General features: G+C 40.0%; 1 protein-coding gene and 1 pseudogene across 5 annotated transcripts in view; one reads left to right on the top strand and one right to left on the bottom strand.

Annotated features, from left to right (window-relative positions):
* Chd6 (chromodomain helicase DNA binding protein 6) overlaps positions 1–17,857 on the bottom strand; it is a 157,706-nt gene that overhangs the window by 93,135 nt on the left and 46,714 nt on the right. For all 5 annotated transcript variants that reach the window (XM_051187234.1, XM_051187258.1, XM_051187263.1 and 2 more), the window contains exon 3: positions 13,446–13,966. In XM_051187234.1, the coding sequence (XP_051043191.1) occupies positions 13,446–13,966 (521 nt within the window). The remainder of the gene's footprint in view (positions 1–13,445; positions 13,967–17,857) is intronic.
* Positions 2,726–2,824, top strand: LOC127225440 (uncharacterized; annotated as a pseudogene).

Here is a 17,857-nt window from a genome sequence, read left to right as displayed (position 1 = left end):
TCTGCTGGCCTCCAAAGGCACTGCATGCATGTGGTGCACAGACAGTGGAGGCAAAGCACTCATAACACACAAATGTTTTGAAAAAGAGTATTTGTAGTTTGGGAGATTTGGGAGAGTTAACTTGAACAAAGACACATATAGAATTCTGAAAGACACTCAAGAGAAAAACAGTAAGAGTAACTAACAGTGACTGTGGCTACTTATATGCAGTACTGAAGGCACAACTCTTATGTTCTCTATGTGAATTATCTCCTTTATACCCCAAAAACTATCAGGCAGGTAGTTTATTCTCATTTTATTGCGAGGAATATGAAATATATTGAGGCTAAGCAAAATGTCCAGAGTTTCAAAGCTAGAAAGCAGTGGAGATAAGGGTTAAAGCCAGGAAAAATCTGTACACTTTTGGCGAATAACCTGAGTTAACAAACAGCTGTGCAGGTGGATGATAGTCCAAGTGCACAAAAAAGCTACATGAGAGCACTGGAAGGAAAGATTTAGAGAGCACTGAACCAGAGTTCAGACTGGACCCTGTAGGAAAAGGGCCACAATGGCAAGGGTAAGCAAGAGGATAGAAAACCTATGCTAGATACAGCCAATGAGGGCTCAAGGCTAAGAATGATTTGAAAGACTCAGAAGGAGTAGCAGCAAATGACAAATGTGGAGGTCAAGGAAAGAGTATTACTGGTGTTTTCCATTAGGAGAACTTATTGACACTGGAAGCAATATAATGGGGTGGTATCTGGAGACAGGACAGGACTGAGGTGCCTGTTTACAAAGGGTAGGCCCACAATGCTGGCTAATATATCAGTCTTGACTATCCTTCACTCTTCACAGACCCTGCAACTAGGCCAAAGCAAAGTCAATCCATTTATTAAGTCTCAATGCTGAAGACTGGTCTGTTTACCTACTAGAAAAGTCCACAACAAAAACTATTCCAATTCAAACCAAGAGTGTGAATGAAACTCAATCCTTTCAGAAGATAATAGACTTTAATAAGGGTTTTGTACCTTCAAATGGTTTAAAAAGAAAAAAAGTAAAGTGTTCTACTTCTAAATTTTTAAAATTCTAAACTTTCATATAACTCTTATTTCAGGTTACAAGGCTCATTAAAAAGTGACACAGCAATTCTTTTCACTGGTGAAAATACTCATGCACTGTTCAAATCAATGAAGAGAGACACAGCACACAATCCTCATATTCCAGACTGACCTATAAAACCAGCAAAGGTCCTAATGCCAGCTATAGGACAAGGACTGACATTCAGGTCACATGAGTCAAGGGTACTGCTTTTTCAAATGACATCATGTTTACTGACTCAGTTTTATCCCTTCATAAAAATACAAAAACTTCAACTCTACTTCAACATTACTTGAATCTTAATAACAGAATCAATAAAAACATTCTAATAAACATAAAAAAGCCAAACCCACAGTTACTGGTGATTTTACTGCTGCCTTAAAGTTTTCATTCTTAATTGTTTGACAGATTTAAAGAAGGCTGATGATATTCCCACAGTCGCCATTACAAACACACACTCAGAGACCCATTGAATACTATGTAAAATCTTGAGTCTTTCCTTCCAACATCTTAAATTAATTTTATTTATTAAATGCAACTTCATTTAATTTAAATTTTGCCCAGATGTTTGCTCTTCATTTAAAACATATATTTATGAAGCGTGTGTGTGTATACATTTGTACTAGAAACTTTCTATTGTGTAAAATTATAGTAAAAACTATCAGGATCAAATCATAATTATGGAATAGAACCTCTTTAAAAAGGGGTATTTTACTATGAGAAATGGGTACATTTTTGGAAGCACAATGAATGATAAAAATAAGGAGAACTGAGGTTGAGGCACTTCCACAGTTAAGCTTTCTTAGCTAGAGGCTGGAGGAGGCCAAGCTGGAAGAATATCTCGGCAAACAGCAAAATGTCTTCTGCACCTGTGTGCTTACTCAGAGAGTACTCCACTGAGAGAATCTTCAACATGACTTTTTATGTTACCTTCGACAAAAGAATCAATTTTAAACTGCAAAAATTCTTCCCAGGGCGCTTCTGATAAAGACAAATATGCGAAAGAGATCCTTGTAAGTCTGAAAATGGGATTTTTAAATAGCACATCAATAAAATATCCCCTGAATTCATTTTCCAGGATGGCTATAGACAAAACGCACTTGCCCCTTTGTGGTAAGTTTTAAAAACCCGAGACTTGGGAGTTTACCAACAGAAACATTTTATTAATAATTCCCATGTTTCTATTATTTCTAGATAGATTTGGTTCATGAATACTTGCTTACTCATTATCAGGTTCCTTAAAAATAGTTACTGATAAAAGCTAGTAGAATTACAGTGTTTGGTTCCACAGTGTAGGAGAAACTGCAGCCAAGCTACCTAAGCCGCAAGCACCCTGCCTCTGGTGCCCAAGCCAGCCTGCATGAGTGTGCACAAGCATGGAAGGTACTTCCTGCCTAAACCAAGCCTGTCTCTATGCCCAGAGCCTGCTGACAGAAACACCTGACCCAGAGACTCCAATGAGGTAAAGACATGCAGCAGAGTCAGCTGCCAGAGCCAACAGGACCTTGGGAGGGGGTATAAAGGCAGGCTTAACTTTCTTAATAAATGAGTCTGCAACAAGCTCTGCTACCCATTGACTCCCAGTGCCTGACTCATTGGTGCTGAGTCTTTCACCCCCTACCCTAAGGGATGTCCAAGCAGGGTAACCTGAAACACCATAGCATACATATAAGACTGGAATAATAAAAGATTAGCACAGTCCCTGTGCAAGAATGATACACAAAGTAGTGAAACATTCCATACTTTAAAATACTAGAAAAAGATAATAAAAAAAAAAAATCCAGTTTTTCCACTTCTGGGCATGTCCCCAAAGAATTCTATATCCTACAGAGATATTTAATTCGTCCATGTTCACTGCTACTCTATTCACAGTAACAAGGGAGTGGAAGCAGCTTAGATGTCCATCTACTAAAGAATGGATAATTAAGTGGGGGAGGGGTGTTTCACGTTGAGCGAAGTCACCTGAGCCCAGAAAGACAAATATCACATATTCTATTTCATGAATGGACCCTAGCTTTGATTTTTGCTTGTTTAAACTGGGATGTATTTAGAAGCCAGTATGCTAAAAAGGAGTCATGAGGTGGGCTGCAGGTTGGGGGATTGTAGAACGTAAGTGGTACAAAGGGGAAAAAAGGGGATGGTTAAACTGGGGAAGATGAGAAAGGACAAGGGACATACAGTCTCTCTTTATATACACACACATACATGCATACATATACACATGAACACACACACACACACACACAAGATGTATTTTTTATTTTAAGTATTTTTAATTGATAGGGGTACCCTAACAGTAGGATAACATTCCTCCCAAAAGTAATAGGTTATGAAACAAAAAAATTCAGTGCCAGCTGTGGGATAGGGCCCTTCTTATAGCTGGTCAAGAAGGACCTCAGAGACTCCCCTCCTCAAACAATACAGACTCCTGCCACTGCTCTTGGTTGCCCATTAGAACTTGACGGTAAGACCAACCCTACTGCTGAAGAAACCACCTAATTTGGTCACAAGATATGGAGAAACCAAATTAGTACTGCCCTGAAAGCTTTTTCCCTTCTAGCTAACTTTCAGAGTTTGGAAGGTGCTATGCAGGATGCAGGGAGAGAAAAGTTATTAGCAGTCTTACCCAGCTGTAAATTCTGTGAGCTACAATAATGACCAGCCTGGCAAGATATGCTCACTGGTGCAGCAGTGGTATGGACATTATAGGGGTAACCAATGGCTTTCTAATTGGATTTAAGGCCTTTTTTCCAGGAGGGAAATCATGCCTGTTTCTGAAAATAGCTGAGAATTGTGGCTGGTGAGGTCATAAGGCTCAAGGGAAAACCTGCTATTATTATTTTGCTAAGTGGATATTATCAACCTGTTTTCTAAAAACCTATATTCTTATATTTGTACATTAGTGCAGCTCTAATCCCTCAGAAAGAAGTATCTTTCTGCAAGCAGACTGCAATTAAGGTAGACATGCATACTGGTCAAAGCACAGACAACAAGTGACTGTGGTGTGCTCGGCTCTAAATGAAACATCTATCACATGGCTTCTCTCTTCCCAAGACTCAAGGAACACTGCAGAAGAGGCAACAGAAAGACTCAAGAGCTAGAGGTCAAGAAGAATAATACCGTAAAATTGTGTCTTCTGGAGACTATAGGGATGTGGCACTCATGAACTCAGAAAAGCTGTGGTTGCCTGCTGTTCTAGTTAGCTTTAACTGTCAATCTGAAAAAGCCTACAGTCACCTGAGAGGAAAGCCTCAAATGAGGAAGTACCTAGATCACACCAGCTTGTAGGCTTGTTTGTGGCAGACTGTCTTAATTATGAATCGATATAGGAGGGTATAGTCCTAAAACTGTGTAAGAAAGCTAGCTGAGTATAAGCCATCTTGCAAACCAGTTTGCAAGCTGTTACCCATGGTTCCTACTGCACCCCTTTGGCTGTAGGTGAGTTCTTTGGTCACAGGAAATGCTGTGTGGAACAGCAAGCAAGCCTACCTTCAAGTTATCTTCAGTTCCTACTCTGACTTCCACAAATGATGAGCTGTGATCTGAAATTGTGAACTCAAACAAACACTTCCTTCTCTAAGTATTTGTTAAAGTCATAGCAATGAAAATAGAAGACCTTTACAAGACCTGCCCAAGACCGAGCCAGAAAACATCCCAGCATGGATGGGGAGGGACTTACTTCTAGTTCAGGAGCTACTAGCGACTGATGGCTGCTGGGAGAGAAGAGTCTGTTTTTTTTTTTTTTTTTTTTCAAGGTATAGCCCATAGTAAGGTGCTCATGCTCCAGTGGATGGCCCACACCCATGTACATAGTAAATCTAGTGGATGTTTGCATGTATGCGTACATGTGCCAAGGTATGAGTATGGAGGTTAGAGAACAACTCATGGGATTTGGTTCTCTCCTTCCACCATATGGGGCAGGGATCTAAATCATGTTACCAAGCGTGGTAGCAAGTGCCTTTACCTGATAAGCCATCTTGCCAGGCCCCCAAACAAGTTAAAATAAATACTTACACTGAAATACTGTATTTCTTGTTTTTTTGTGTGAAGAAGATTAGGGGATTGCATACTTAATAGTGGTTCCCAGATAGGAAGAAAAGATACAGCTAAGGCTGTGCTATGATATTCTATTCACTTTAAAACTGACTAGTCCATAGATGACAGCTAGGACAACTTGGGAGTTCTCTAAAAAAAAGAAATAATTTGGACTATGGGTACCTACACACAAACACACACAGTAAAGTCAATCTTAATCAAACCTTCTGATTCTGTAAGCCAACACATCCCCAATTAACAGTTTTTAACTTAAGCTAGTTTAAACTGGATCTGCATTGCTTATTACCAAGAGTTCTGAATAATACAAAGTCCTCATGGTCCCTGTTTAACAGCACTGGAGGCTGAGCAAAGCAACCCTAATTCTACAATCTTCCCTTCTAGTTAGGAGTAAACAAAAACAAAAACTTGTAGGTCATGGGAAAAGGAAGACATAAGATTTTTTTAATGTCAAATTATCTATTTTACAATAAACATGTATCTACTGTAAGAACATACCCAGTATGCACTTAAAATATACAAAGAACTACCAACACACAAATTACATCAAATTCTAAACCTGTCTCTCTTGCATTCTACATGGCTTCATGAACTAAGATGTCTAGGAATCTTTACTTGGCTATAGTTGATATTAGATAGCTTTAAGCACTAGATGAACAGGATTTCTTACTTCTCCCCCAACCCCATCTCAGCTCCCAGATCTTTTTGAGAAGTGTGTATTACAAAGTTAGTGCTGCATCTGGAGATGAGAAGACACATGATATGCCACAGCACCATACGATTGTAGGTCTTACTACTTTATCCATGGATCTGAGGCACTGAAAGAGTGTATCTCTCAAAGCACATTATTTCAAAGTAGTTCCCATTTTAAGAACTAAAACCTTACAAAGAGAATTATACCCTTAGTAGGCAAGAAGAATGAATTACAATCATGACATAGAATAGTCCCTGACCCAGTCACAGCATCCCTTGACTAGCAGAGGCCACAAGAGGACTCCAGTGTGGAACCAGTATTCCATTGAAGAAACAGTTCCCAAGAGTTTCAACCCAGCATCCCTGCAGGCTTTGATATCCCCAGCAGTATGCTCCTAAAACACAGATCTACCATGAAAAGGCTCATTTGCACATTTCATTCAACTTTCATAGTACCCAATTTAATTCCATCTATAAATAGAGAATAGATTTGGCACAGAATATAAGGACACTGGTTAAAAGGCACTTGTTTTGGTACAGATGCAATCTGCTGTAGACAAAATGGAGCCAGATCTACACTGTCTTAGAGGCTTTCGCTGCTAAATCTGCAGAACCAAAACAAAGACCAACATACACTGGCGATAATAACAACTAAAAAAGAACTACAACTTCTAAGATGAAGATGTAGTGTTTTCCAATTGCAAACAAGTGAAGATACCAATTCAGACAGTGTAGGGAGGTTTCAAATGCACATGCAAGCAGTTCCATGTACCATATCCCACTCCCCAAATTGGTTTGGACAATAACCTAACTAACATGGCCAGACCTCTCGGCAGACGTTCTTGAACAATTAAGCAATGGCTACTGAAATTGCGGTAAGAAAGTCACTGAATTCAGATTTATAAATATATTATTCCTGTCTGTACTTGATTTTTTTTTTTTTTTTTTTGATTTTGAGTTCCCTTCACCCCCTTTTTTAATGCTATGTCTTACTATGCAAAACAGACTGGACTGGAATTGATAATCCTCCTACCTTGTCCTCTCAAGTGCTGGGGTCACAGGTATAAAAGCCATAATAACTAGATTCGGGTGATGTTTTAAATTTTCATAAATTGTTTTCTGACCATTTATTTATAAACCATTCAGAGTTGGTTTTCATTGTTTGGGGTATGTGCATATATGTTGGTGAGAAGTCAACATCAGGTGTATTCCACTATTGCTTTCCATCTTATATTCTGAGATTGGGTGGTCTCTCATTGAATCTGAGACTCACTGATTAGGATAGGAGGGCTGCTCAGTAAGTTCCAAGGTCAACTACCAATGCTGGGGTTACAGACGTGGGACACCACATTCAGCTTTCTATGTAGGTATAGAAGCTCTGAAGCTGGGTCCTCAGGCTTCTATGGCAGGCACCTTACTGACTAAGCTGTCTCCCAGCCCCATCCCAGCACATCTCTCCTTGATTTTAGAGTACTAATTTAGAATCTATACAAGTTCTGGATGACTCAGGAACACAGCCTCGGACCTCCACGCCTACAAGCACGATCTCCGAAGTGACTATCTCTTGCGCCACTTTTACGGTACAGGCAGGAAAACATAGAAATGCTATGGCTCTTCTGCTCCATTCTTACAGAGCAGAGTGAAATGTCAGTAATATTAACTCTTTCCTCCACTTCTGGATGCCTCAAATCCTCCCAAGAGCTGCCAGATCCCCATGAGAGGGAGGCATCCCCACTACAGCTGCAAACACAGGCCCTGACTGTGATCTAAGCTGGGACTCCTCCCTCCACCCCACAGCCATTTATGTACCAGTATGGTAAGAAAGTACAGTGCTGGCCTTTCCTGTTGAGAAATGTAGGAACATCTCTCACCTTTGAAGAATACATTCCCCTTTGTTGTCCCAGTTATTTGAATGGGCCCTGAGAAGGGAAACTAATGAAGGCCCCAAAGAACAATTATTTAAAGTCTTGCTCTTTTTACTTATGTCTTCTTTCATCTACTAATTCCTTTAATACCTGGTTCAATACTCACCTCTTCCAAGAGATTTTCTAGGCCAGAACTGAAACACTCCTAATCTTCTATTTTGTATACAACCGTATCAGGTGCTTACATATATTGACACTTCTGTTTCAATAGTAAGGTTATCTTTGGCTCACAGAGCTTTCCAGTGACAACCTCATGCATGATACTTATGTGACACTTTTCCTTTAGTCATTTATAATAATACTCTCAAGATAAATGCCTATAAACCCAGCAAGATGTAGCAGGCACTAAAAATACAGTAGAATAGTAGATAAATGGGGATTTATGAAGCAATACTCTTAGTGCTTATTTTTTATAGACCTGGTAAATATTGTCAATGTACCAGACACTACCTTAGATGGCCTTGAGGATGATGATGAGTAAGCACTCCAGGTGCTCTTAAAAAGAACAAATAAAAAAATCAGCAACTGGCCTGGTGTGGGGACCCACAACTTGTATCTCAACACTCAGGAGGCAGAGGCAGGCAAATCTCTAAGTTCTAGGGCATTCTGGTCTACAGACCAAGTTCCAGGACAGCCAGAGCTATACAGAAAATCCCTGTCTCAAAAAACAAAAACCACCAATACAAAATGTCCAAAGCTCCAGAAGCTATTAAATTACTTCCCTACTAACCAAAAGCCTAAGGTCCCTACTCAGAATTCATATAATCTTTATCTATCTTTGTATTTATCTTCTATCAAACAGAAACAGGGGAGATGGCCCAATGGTACAACACTTGTTTGCCAATGTGAAGATCTGAATGTGAATCTCCACACAGGAGCAGAAGTAACCACCTATAATCTCAGCGCTACCACAGTGAGACAGGAGACAGGAGAATCCCCTGAAGCATATGACACAGTTAAATTTAGCATCTGCAACAAATGACTACAAGACTCTGCCTAAAACAAGATGGAAGGTAAGGACCAACAGCAGACACACACTTCTCAACAGAAATAACTTTACCAATAGAATCTATTGAGCCCAAAACTTGCTTCAGTAAGCAAGTATCCTAAACAAAGAGAAAAGGCTGGTCTTTATGGAGACAGTCGGCTCTTCCTGCTCCACACTGGCAGCTGATACAGTAGTAGTCAGTCAGTCTATCTCCAATGAGAAAATGGCAAAACTTTTCTTCCACAATGCTACCAAGCTTACTGGATTTGGGAAAACCTGCTCTCTATGTTGACAAAGCAAAAACAAATTGGGGGAAAAGGTTGAAGCAGAGAATGGTGCTGATCAAACCAACCATATTTCTCCTTTTTTGGTTTTTCATAATTAGCAGATGTTAAATACATAAATTTAAATGTGCTCCATCTCCACCATGATGAAATTTCATCTGGGACTACATTTCTCAAAGGACAGTTAAAAACCTGCTGTACTTTCATTTCCAGGTGATTTCAGGCCTGTAATTTTCTCAGGTCTCCTCCACCTAAGAAATCATCTCTGGGATGTGGTTAGAGAATCTACATTTCTTACAAGCTGTCCCAGTTTTCCCTAGATACAGCAAAGTCTGAGAACAGGAGAACCAGGTAGACAGTCCTCCACTTGGGCCAGCATACTGATTAATTTCTTGCTTTTTAAAGAATACAGAAGACAGAGAAACAGCTTGTTTTGCAAACATGAGGATCTGGGTTTGAATTCCCAGAACCCACATAAAAAACGGGAAATGTCTGCATACACCTTACCTACTGCATTGGGGGGTGTGGGGGAGGCAGAGAAACATGACTAGCCTTGCCTAAAAGGCCAGTGAGGGTTCTGCCTCAAAGCAATAAAGCAGAAAGTGAGAAAGACTTGTCAATTCTGCTGTAGTCTCTACATGTGTACATAGATAACTGTACTTGAATACTCAAAGGCATGCATACACAGAGAGGGGGGGGTACATTCTGACAGGTAGAAATTTCAAAGCTAGGCTCTCCTCTTAACCAACAACAGAGTTCCACACCCAAGTGTCTAATAGTAACCTCCAGCTCAATCCTAATACCTGACCCTTCTGTTCAGAGGCAGATGATCTAAAAGCCACACAAAATTCCTCAGGTACTCACTCCATACTGAGTAAAAATGCCAGAAAACCACATACAAAGTCAGAATGCTGGTCAGGTTGTGCTTTACAAGGAGAAGCAGACTTCTGCAAAAGAAAAGCTGTAAGGAAACAGGAAGTTCGCAGGCATGGAGAAACGTAAGATGCAAAAGATGCCATTGAGAACAGCAACTATTGTACCATGTACTATAACCTAGAGAAACCTTTCTCAGTTGCTAAAATCTGGCTTCCCCAGAGATCTGGGGGTCTCTTATCAATTTCATGACTACACAGGATCCAACAACTATTGCTCTATATGTCAACATATGTATAGTAAATTGTACACATACACTGTGCATGCTTTCTTACGAAAGTGATTCTAACCCCCTATGGAATAAATGTTTCATAATAACAATAACAGCAAATTATATTAAGCGAAACTTTAATTTCAGAGCCAAGGAAATAACAAGGCCTAACTCAGCTTTCTGGAGGTGTTTTCTTGCTTAAGCTTTACTTACTTAAGGGGTCAACAAGACATTCAAAAATCATCTGGAGAAAGGAAGAAAATATTGTTCAAATAAAGGAAGCTTTTCCTACTTTGGAGTTTTGGATTTGTTTTGTTTCCTGTAAGTCCTAAACACTAATCACTATTAATATCAAACTTAAAAAGGAAAGTGTGCTAGACACTACAATCACTGCTTAGGTCTAGGACATGTTCAACTGTCTGCTTGTGATTACTCTCTCAAAGCAAATGAAATCAATCAGAAATAAGGAGAAATAGTTGGCCCATTGTAGTACATTTAACTGAAATAACCAACATGAAGCCTTATTCCAGCCACAAGGCAATGGGAGTTCTTTGGCCCAGTTTATCAATACTAAAGTTGTCCATTGCATCTCCTCTGTTGTCAGATACTTCTCAGCTGATCTAGAATCAAGACAGAGGAAAAAGGGTTTGATTTAACACTGACATGACTGACAACATAAATAAGGCAATGGTAATGCTTCAGAAAGACTGGTTGGGTCGTAGTAGTAAGAACTGAAGGAGGAGAGGCCGAAAGTCTATAAATCTGGGGCCATGCTCCTGCAGTAATTCAGACAACTAATGAATCATTTATAACCACCAAGTCTTACCCGGGGTTGAAATCAATAACTGCACAAATAAAAACAAGTACTTGAGCCAATTTACAAGAGTAAATTACACAAGGGCATGCAAACACACATCACTGACACTTAATTACTAACAAAAATTTTAAAAAATCAATTAATACCCTTTCATAACTAAAAGCTGGTTATGCTGACTGGAGGAATCATGAATTAAAGGAACTGAAATAATTTTTTACAAAGATACAAAGGAAAAGAAGTCAAAGGCTAAACAGTTCAAAACCCTATCTGGGCTATAAAGAAGAGTATCACTACAAGTTAGTACATACAATCCTAAAACACAAACAAAGCAACATTTCTAAAGAGATGGCCATCCTTCTCTATCTTCAAGCTCCATTCAAAGAACACCCCCTTGATTTCTAAAGCTGAAGAGCTCACTCAGTCTTTAACAGGCTGCAAAAGGACAAGTACTTCCCCAACTCATTCTTTTATTTGGTTTAATTAGATCAAAATGCACTCCTTTAATCTAATACTGTAAGGTCTTCCTTAGTCAGAATCTTGATTTTGCCTTTACATTTGATATTCAACTTTATTTCATGAAACAACTCCCTATTTTCCTAAAATGGAATTTATAACAATATCTACTTATTATTAACTTGTTTTAAATATTATAAAATGTCAGTATGAATTTAAGGAAAAGTAAAAAAAAAAAAAGAAAAACTTTAAATATGACAGTTAAAAAACAAAGAACATGGATGCGTCCAGATACACATCTTTTCCTCGGTCCTCTAAAGCACAAAGGACAGCTCCTCTAGTCACTCCAATTCTCAAACACTTATGACTCATTACAGTTTTTGGCACCCCTACTAGTCTGACTTTCCTTCTTCAAACATCCCTTTACCTTAAAACAAAACAAACAAACAAAACATGAGAGCTCCTCAAAGCAATGTACAAGTGGTTGATTGGCAGAAGCCAAAATTACTATACCACCCCACCCCACATATTGGAGATCAGAGTATCTTTCCAAATAAAGCTTCTATAGTTTCCCTTAGTTTGAATACCAACCTTACCTGCCCTTTTGGCCTTTCAAGGTAGGCAGTATTTTATGGCTATTCTCTGCCAGCTACATCCCTACCATCGACCTTCAAGAAATGAAATCCCCGTGGGAGGATATTATGGAGCAACATCTACACTTGGATTAGAATCATCTGGTTCTGACAAGCCATCCTTCTGAAAAGCAAACCAACCACAAAGCAAACTTGAAGTTGCTTGCAGTACTTGGCACTTAATACTTTCTAAACACACCTGTCTTTGTATGCTAACCCAACACAGGTGTTTGGTGGTCTCATTATGTTGTTCTCAACATTCACACCAACCTCTAAGATTCATGGTCTGATGAGACAAACACCTTGCCTCTGTATTTAGATTTCAGAAACTTAAGTTCTTTGAGTTAGGGATGTATTTGTTTTTGTTGTATGTTTTTCTCAGAAAGTCCGAATACAATGCCATACATTAATTTGTATGAAGACAGCAAACACTGATTTCTCTGTATGAGATGTGCAACTGCTGCATGTTCTTTCCTGCTACACATTATATACAACTTCTGATCTATACAGGTCAATATGTTCTTCTCTGGCTTCATTTATTCAGCACTGTCTGAGCAGCTACGGAAGGGTCAGAGACCACCAGACTCTGCACTATGGAAATAGATAAAAAATGACCCTGCAATAGAGCGTGGAGCCTGGGGAGGAAAAGTCAGTTCTCTTGAGCATAGAGCTCCGTCTGCCCATGGCTCTGCCACACGGTCATACCACTGACTCCTGCAGCTGTGCACCCTCTGCCTCTATAGCATGAGACCTGGGATGTCCTAGGCAGTATACTTTAGACAAGTTAACATCTGAATTATTTTGAGATAGGGTTTTTCTGTATAGCCTGGCTATCCTCAAACTTGCTCTGTAGACCAGGCTGGCCTCAAACTCAGAGATCCACCTGTCTCTGCCTCCTACGTGCTGGGACTAACAATGTGTACCACCACTACCCAGCTTAAATTCTCTTTTAATACATATTGAGTATTAAGAAACTACATGACTAGGAAGCGAGAAGAAGGTCATTTTGGTTGAAAGCTAATAGGACATAAAGAACACATCCACAAGGCATGTAAAGAGGCACATCTACCCCTCAGGTAGGACACCAGCCACCACGTTAAGAATGCTAAATACTAGGTACACAGACTAAAAGGATGGTTGGACTCCAAAGGTTAGCAATTCTTGGAATTTCCTAAAAGCAAAATGTTTTAAGTATAACTTCAGATATTAAATTAGAAAACAACACCTTCCATTAACGCCAGGAGTTATCCGCCTCACTGTGTCATGTGAGGTACAAAGCTTGGACCAGCAGAGGCACAGTCAAGTCAGGCCCAGGAGCTTGGGCTAATGGCAAAGAGACACAGTCCCATGAAGGCAAGGGCAAGGAGGAAAGTACACACCTGGCCTTCTTGGACTTCGTCCTGGATACATAGTCTGTGCAGCTCCTCTTCTCTTTAGCCTCCTTGATACCAGAGGCCTCCCGGGGCTTCCGGGGCTTCTTCACACCATCTTTCTGCTTTGCCTCCTTGGGCTCCTTGGCCCTCTTGGGCTCCTTGGCCCTCCTGGGTTCTTTTGGCTCTTTCGGTTCTCGTTTCCTCTTTGGCTTGGGCTCCCTGTCCTTGCTTCCCTTTGTTCCCTCTTGCTCCCCTGGATCCTTTTTCTTTCGTTTCTTCTTCACCCCAGTACCTCTGCCTCCACTATCCTCCATCCCATTATGGGATATCAATTTCCTAGAGAAAAAGGAATCAGCTTCCTCTTCAGTAGTATAAAGGTCTTTCTGGGGCAGACAGTGATTGGCAACATCTTCGATTTTCTCTTCCTGATCAGTGCTGCAGTCAAATGGTGATGACGGTGATTTGTAATCAAAATGAACAGAGGCATCGGACATTGGGGAGTGATTCAAAGCTTTTAACTTGGCCAGCTGTGAAAGAGAAAACAAGCACATTACTCCTTCACTGCTCCATACAAAAAGTGCTATTAGGTTTGAATACATGGATTTAGTCAATATGTAGTATTGAGTTCCTACTATGTGTTAGTTCCAGTACACTAGGTCTTGAGATACAGTAGCAAGCAGGACACAGCTGCCTGTGGCTTTACGCAGAATTGGCATGGTGTTAATAAGTCACAAGTCAGTATATGAGCCACTGAGATGGCTCACTAGGTAAAGGTGTTGTGTTCAACTTGGGACCCATGTCCAATTCCCAGAACCCTTGTAAAAGTGAAGAGAACCAACTGCCCTTTACCTCTATATATGCAATATGGCATGAAGATCCACAAACAATTCACACAAATTCTTAATTTAGGACATAATTAGCATAGAAAAATTTGAAAGACTTTTCTCTATGAGGAAATCTGAGATTATTTTTAGTATTTTATCTAAAACAGGCATGTATATAATAATTTTCTACAAAAAAAAAAAAAAAAAAAAAAAAAAACCCTTCAGATGCCACTAAATCCTAGGCATACTGCAAAGACCTGCAATGGGATTCACGATACTCACAGACAACACTGCTATTCAAGTATGTTGAGACCTCCTGGGGTGAGAAGGAAAAATGTACTCCTTTACCACTCGAAACCCATTCTCATTAGTCACCAAGAAGCATCAACACTGAGCTGAGCTGATTTGGAACAAGAAAAGTGGGATCATTCCAAGTTTTCCATTTTTAACGTTTACTTATTTGTGTGTGCATGCACATTCCAGTACACGGGTCAGAGTGCAACTTGTGGGAATTCATTCTCTTCTTTTATCATGTGGGTCTTGGGAATTGAACCCAGACTGTCTGGGTTGGTGGCAAGTGCCTTTATCCACTGAGGCATCTTGCTGACCCACAAGTTTTACTTTTGATAATAACTAAAACTAGGCTTGATCTGTATTTCATTCAAATATAGAAATTTCATTAAACTGAAATACATTGAAATTTCATTAGCTACAAGACTTAATCGAGTACATTTGGCCACTTGCAAAAACAAAACTACCCAAATAGGAGAGGTTTTACTGTGACAAATGCCAGCACAAGTATGTCACAGGGGCTACGGTAGCACTAAAAAGGAAAGTTCAAAGCCACTTTTGAGTGCCATAAGTGAAAACATAGTCCCACACCATGAACAATTTTGAAGAAACAATACTTTGGAGGTGGATATTTCATCTCTTACTTTCAGGTCTGATATTCTAAAATGCACTTGCCATTTCATAACCAAGGTAAGGTTGGCTATGGTCAAATAATAATGTGAGTGCTAGCCCTAGGGATAGCACTCTTTCCTTGACCTAAAACAAAGAAGTGGCCCAGGGAGAGCCCAGGAGGGACCAACTTTCCAGGAAGATGGTAAAACTGCATTCTGGTGATAGTTTAGAAATAGCACCATTTGTGAGTGCCTGCTCTCCTATAAAGAGGCCTGGCATGTTATATACCACAAACATTTGCCCAGGAGGTGTGGCTTTCCTCCAGTGTGCTGGGTCCCTAAGGTGTACCCACATTTCGTGGCCCACAGGGAATAAAAGCATTGCAAATTCAGCTGATTGTTACCCTGTCTCCTTTTCTAGTATTCTTTTGCAGTCTGGGGCTCACAATGCAGCACTGAGATTACTAGGAGAAAAACGCTGAAGAAAAGAAAGGTTTTCTTTTGGATCTTTACAATAAATGAAGTCCTGCTAATAAACTAGCCTAAGTCCTATGGGTAACAGCTGTTATTTCAAGACTCAGCACTTTAAGAAAAAAAAGGAAGTTGCTATGCGTGTATCCTGGGAATATTAATGAATTCTATGCCAGGGATACCTGGCCCTTAGAGATCAAGTTTTCTTAAGAGTGTGAGAGTTGGCAAACTGAGACTGTGCAATACTAAGCTCTGAACAGGACATCTATATCACCTCCTACAAGGCTTGGGGAAGAACTCAGAAGAAGGGGCAGAAACCATTAAAGCATTGGAGGAAACATTATCTTCTGGACAGGACACAGTTGCTAAACCCATGAACTCACAGCGGTGGTGGCTACCAGCCTGCATAACCACTGCCCAACCTCAGGAGCTGTAGGGAAGAACTGTTAATAGTTGCTGGCGGGAAGCGGAGCCTTATTTCTGAGTGTTATAGTCACTAGAGTGTAGTCTTTGTTCAAAGTAAGTAAACTCCTACCCATACTCACACAAACAATTCTACCTTTAAAAAGTCTTGAACATAGGACTTTGGAAGAAAAGATTTGATGGAAGGGGGAAAGGATAAGAGAGAATAATGAAGGCAATTTTGATCAAAGAGCATTATGTACTTGTGAAACTGAAAATAATTTTTTTTTTTAAGTGAGGGGACAAGTTGAAACAGTTATTTGGTTACTAAAAAGGCTTTTAAAGCCTAAAGACTGAATTTCACCAAGATAATCTGCTCTAGGTTAGAGTGACACTGTCTCTTTGCCTCATGACAAGGTCTCTTTACTCATGGACAAGGATTTCCAAAGAAGATGGAAGTGGGCAGTAGCAGAGAGAATTAAATACAGAGACAATAACTACAGCAGCTGCTGAAATTCACTACACGTGTCATATGGAGATACTAGATGACATGAAGCCTCTAACCTGTACAATCACCTAACAAGGTCAATATAAAGATGCCAGTCTTAGTGATGTTTAGGGATATGCCCTAGACAAGCAGCTTGTGAGGAAAGAACCGTGGATTCAAATTCTGGCAAAAGGCTAATGTGTATTTGTATGACTTCCAAGGGAACCAGAATATGATTGTTGTGGTGATATATTATTCATGTTTTATTAAAGCTTGTCTAAGGATTCAGAAAGCAAAGTCAGTCTTAAGCTATAGAGATCAGGCAGTGCTGATACACACCTTTACTCCTAGCCAGAAGCTAGGAGGTGGTGGTTTACACCTTTAGTCCTAGGACTCAGGATTAAGAGATAGATGGTTCTCTGTTGAGTCCTAGGCACCTAGATCTACACAAGATTGATTCAGTCCTGAAAACAAACAGCTTGCACAAAGATGATCTCAGCACCTGGAATCACATGCTTGATTCCAGCACTTGAGGGGTTTAAAAGATAGGAGCGGGGTTTTCAGTAGTCAGGATCAGGAATTCATTCTCCAGTCACACTGAGGACAGGAAGGCATTGAAAACTCAGGATTCTCCAGCCAAACTGAGGAGAGGCAACAATCTGAGGTTTGGTGGAGCTAGGATCACCTTTTAGTCTGAGGTAGAGTGAGAGCTAGTGCCTCGCTGCTTTGCTTTTCTGATCTTCAGCTTGAAGCTTGAACCCCAATACCTGTCCCTGGATCTTTTATTTTTCATGCTACAGATTGATAGGTCACCAGACCAGCCAGATGAGACTTGGTTAAACATGTTAAACTGCTATGGGAAAAGTCAGGTAATTCTTTACTAAACAAACACCTATCTACTACTTGTGAAATCCCACCAGGGATCATAGATAATCATCCAGGGACAACCCCCTCAACCTCTACCCCTTTTACAGATTAGAGATGAAACAAGTTGCCAAAGCTAAATTCCTACAGTGACAGAGCTGGCACTTTCTCCAAGGGGAAGAGCACAAGTGCTTGATGTTAAAAAGGGGAAAAGCAAATATTAGCAATAAAAATATAAAATGCAAATTTGGGGTCAGTAATCCAGAGAAGCATTTTTATGTTGGAAACTTGGAAAAGACTCCTGAAGAGAAAAAACCCTAAGATAAAAACATTTCTTTCATGTACTTCTAAGTTGGGAGAAACAAAAGGCCTGAGTGCTAAATCCAATGTCCATGTCTCCACCCTGAAATGTCTCTAAAGGAACAGACAGAAGACAGTATACCACAAAGGACTAACAACAATAACTTG

This window comes from Phodopus roborovskii, unplaced genomic scaffold, assembly GCF_943737965.1.
Source record: "Phodopus roborovskii unplaced genomic scaffold, PHOROB, whole genome shotgun sequence".
Classification (NCBI taxonomy): domain Eukaryota; kingdom Metazoa; phylum Chordata; class Mammalia; order Rodentia; family Cricetidae; genus Phodopus; species Phodopus roborovskii.
Note: the sequence above shows the minus strand (reverse complement) of the source record. Positions and strands in the feature narration are given on the sequence as shown.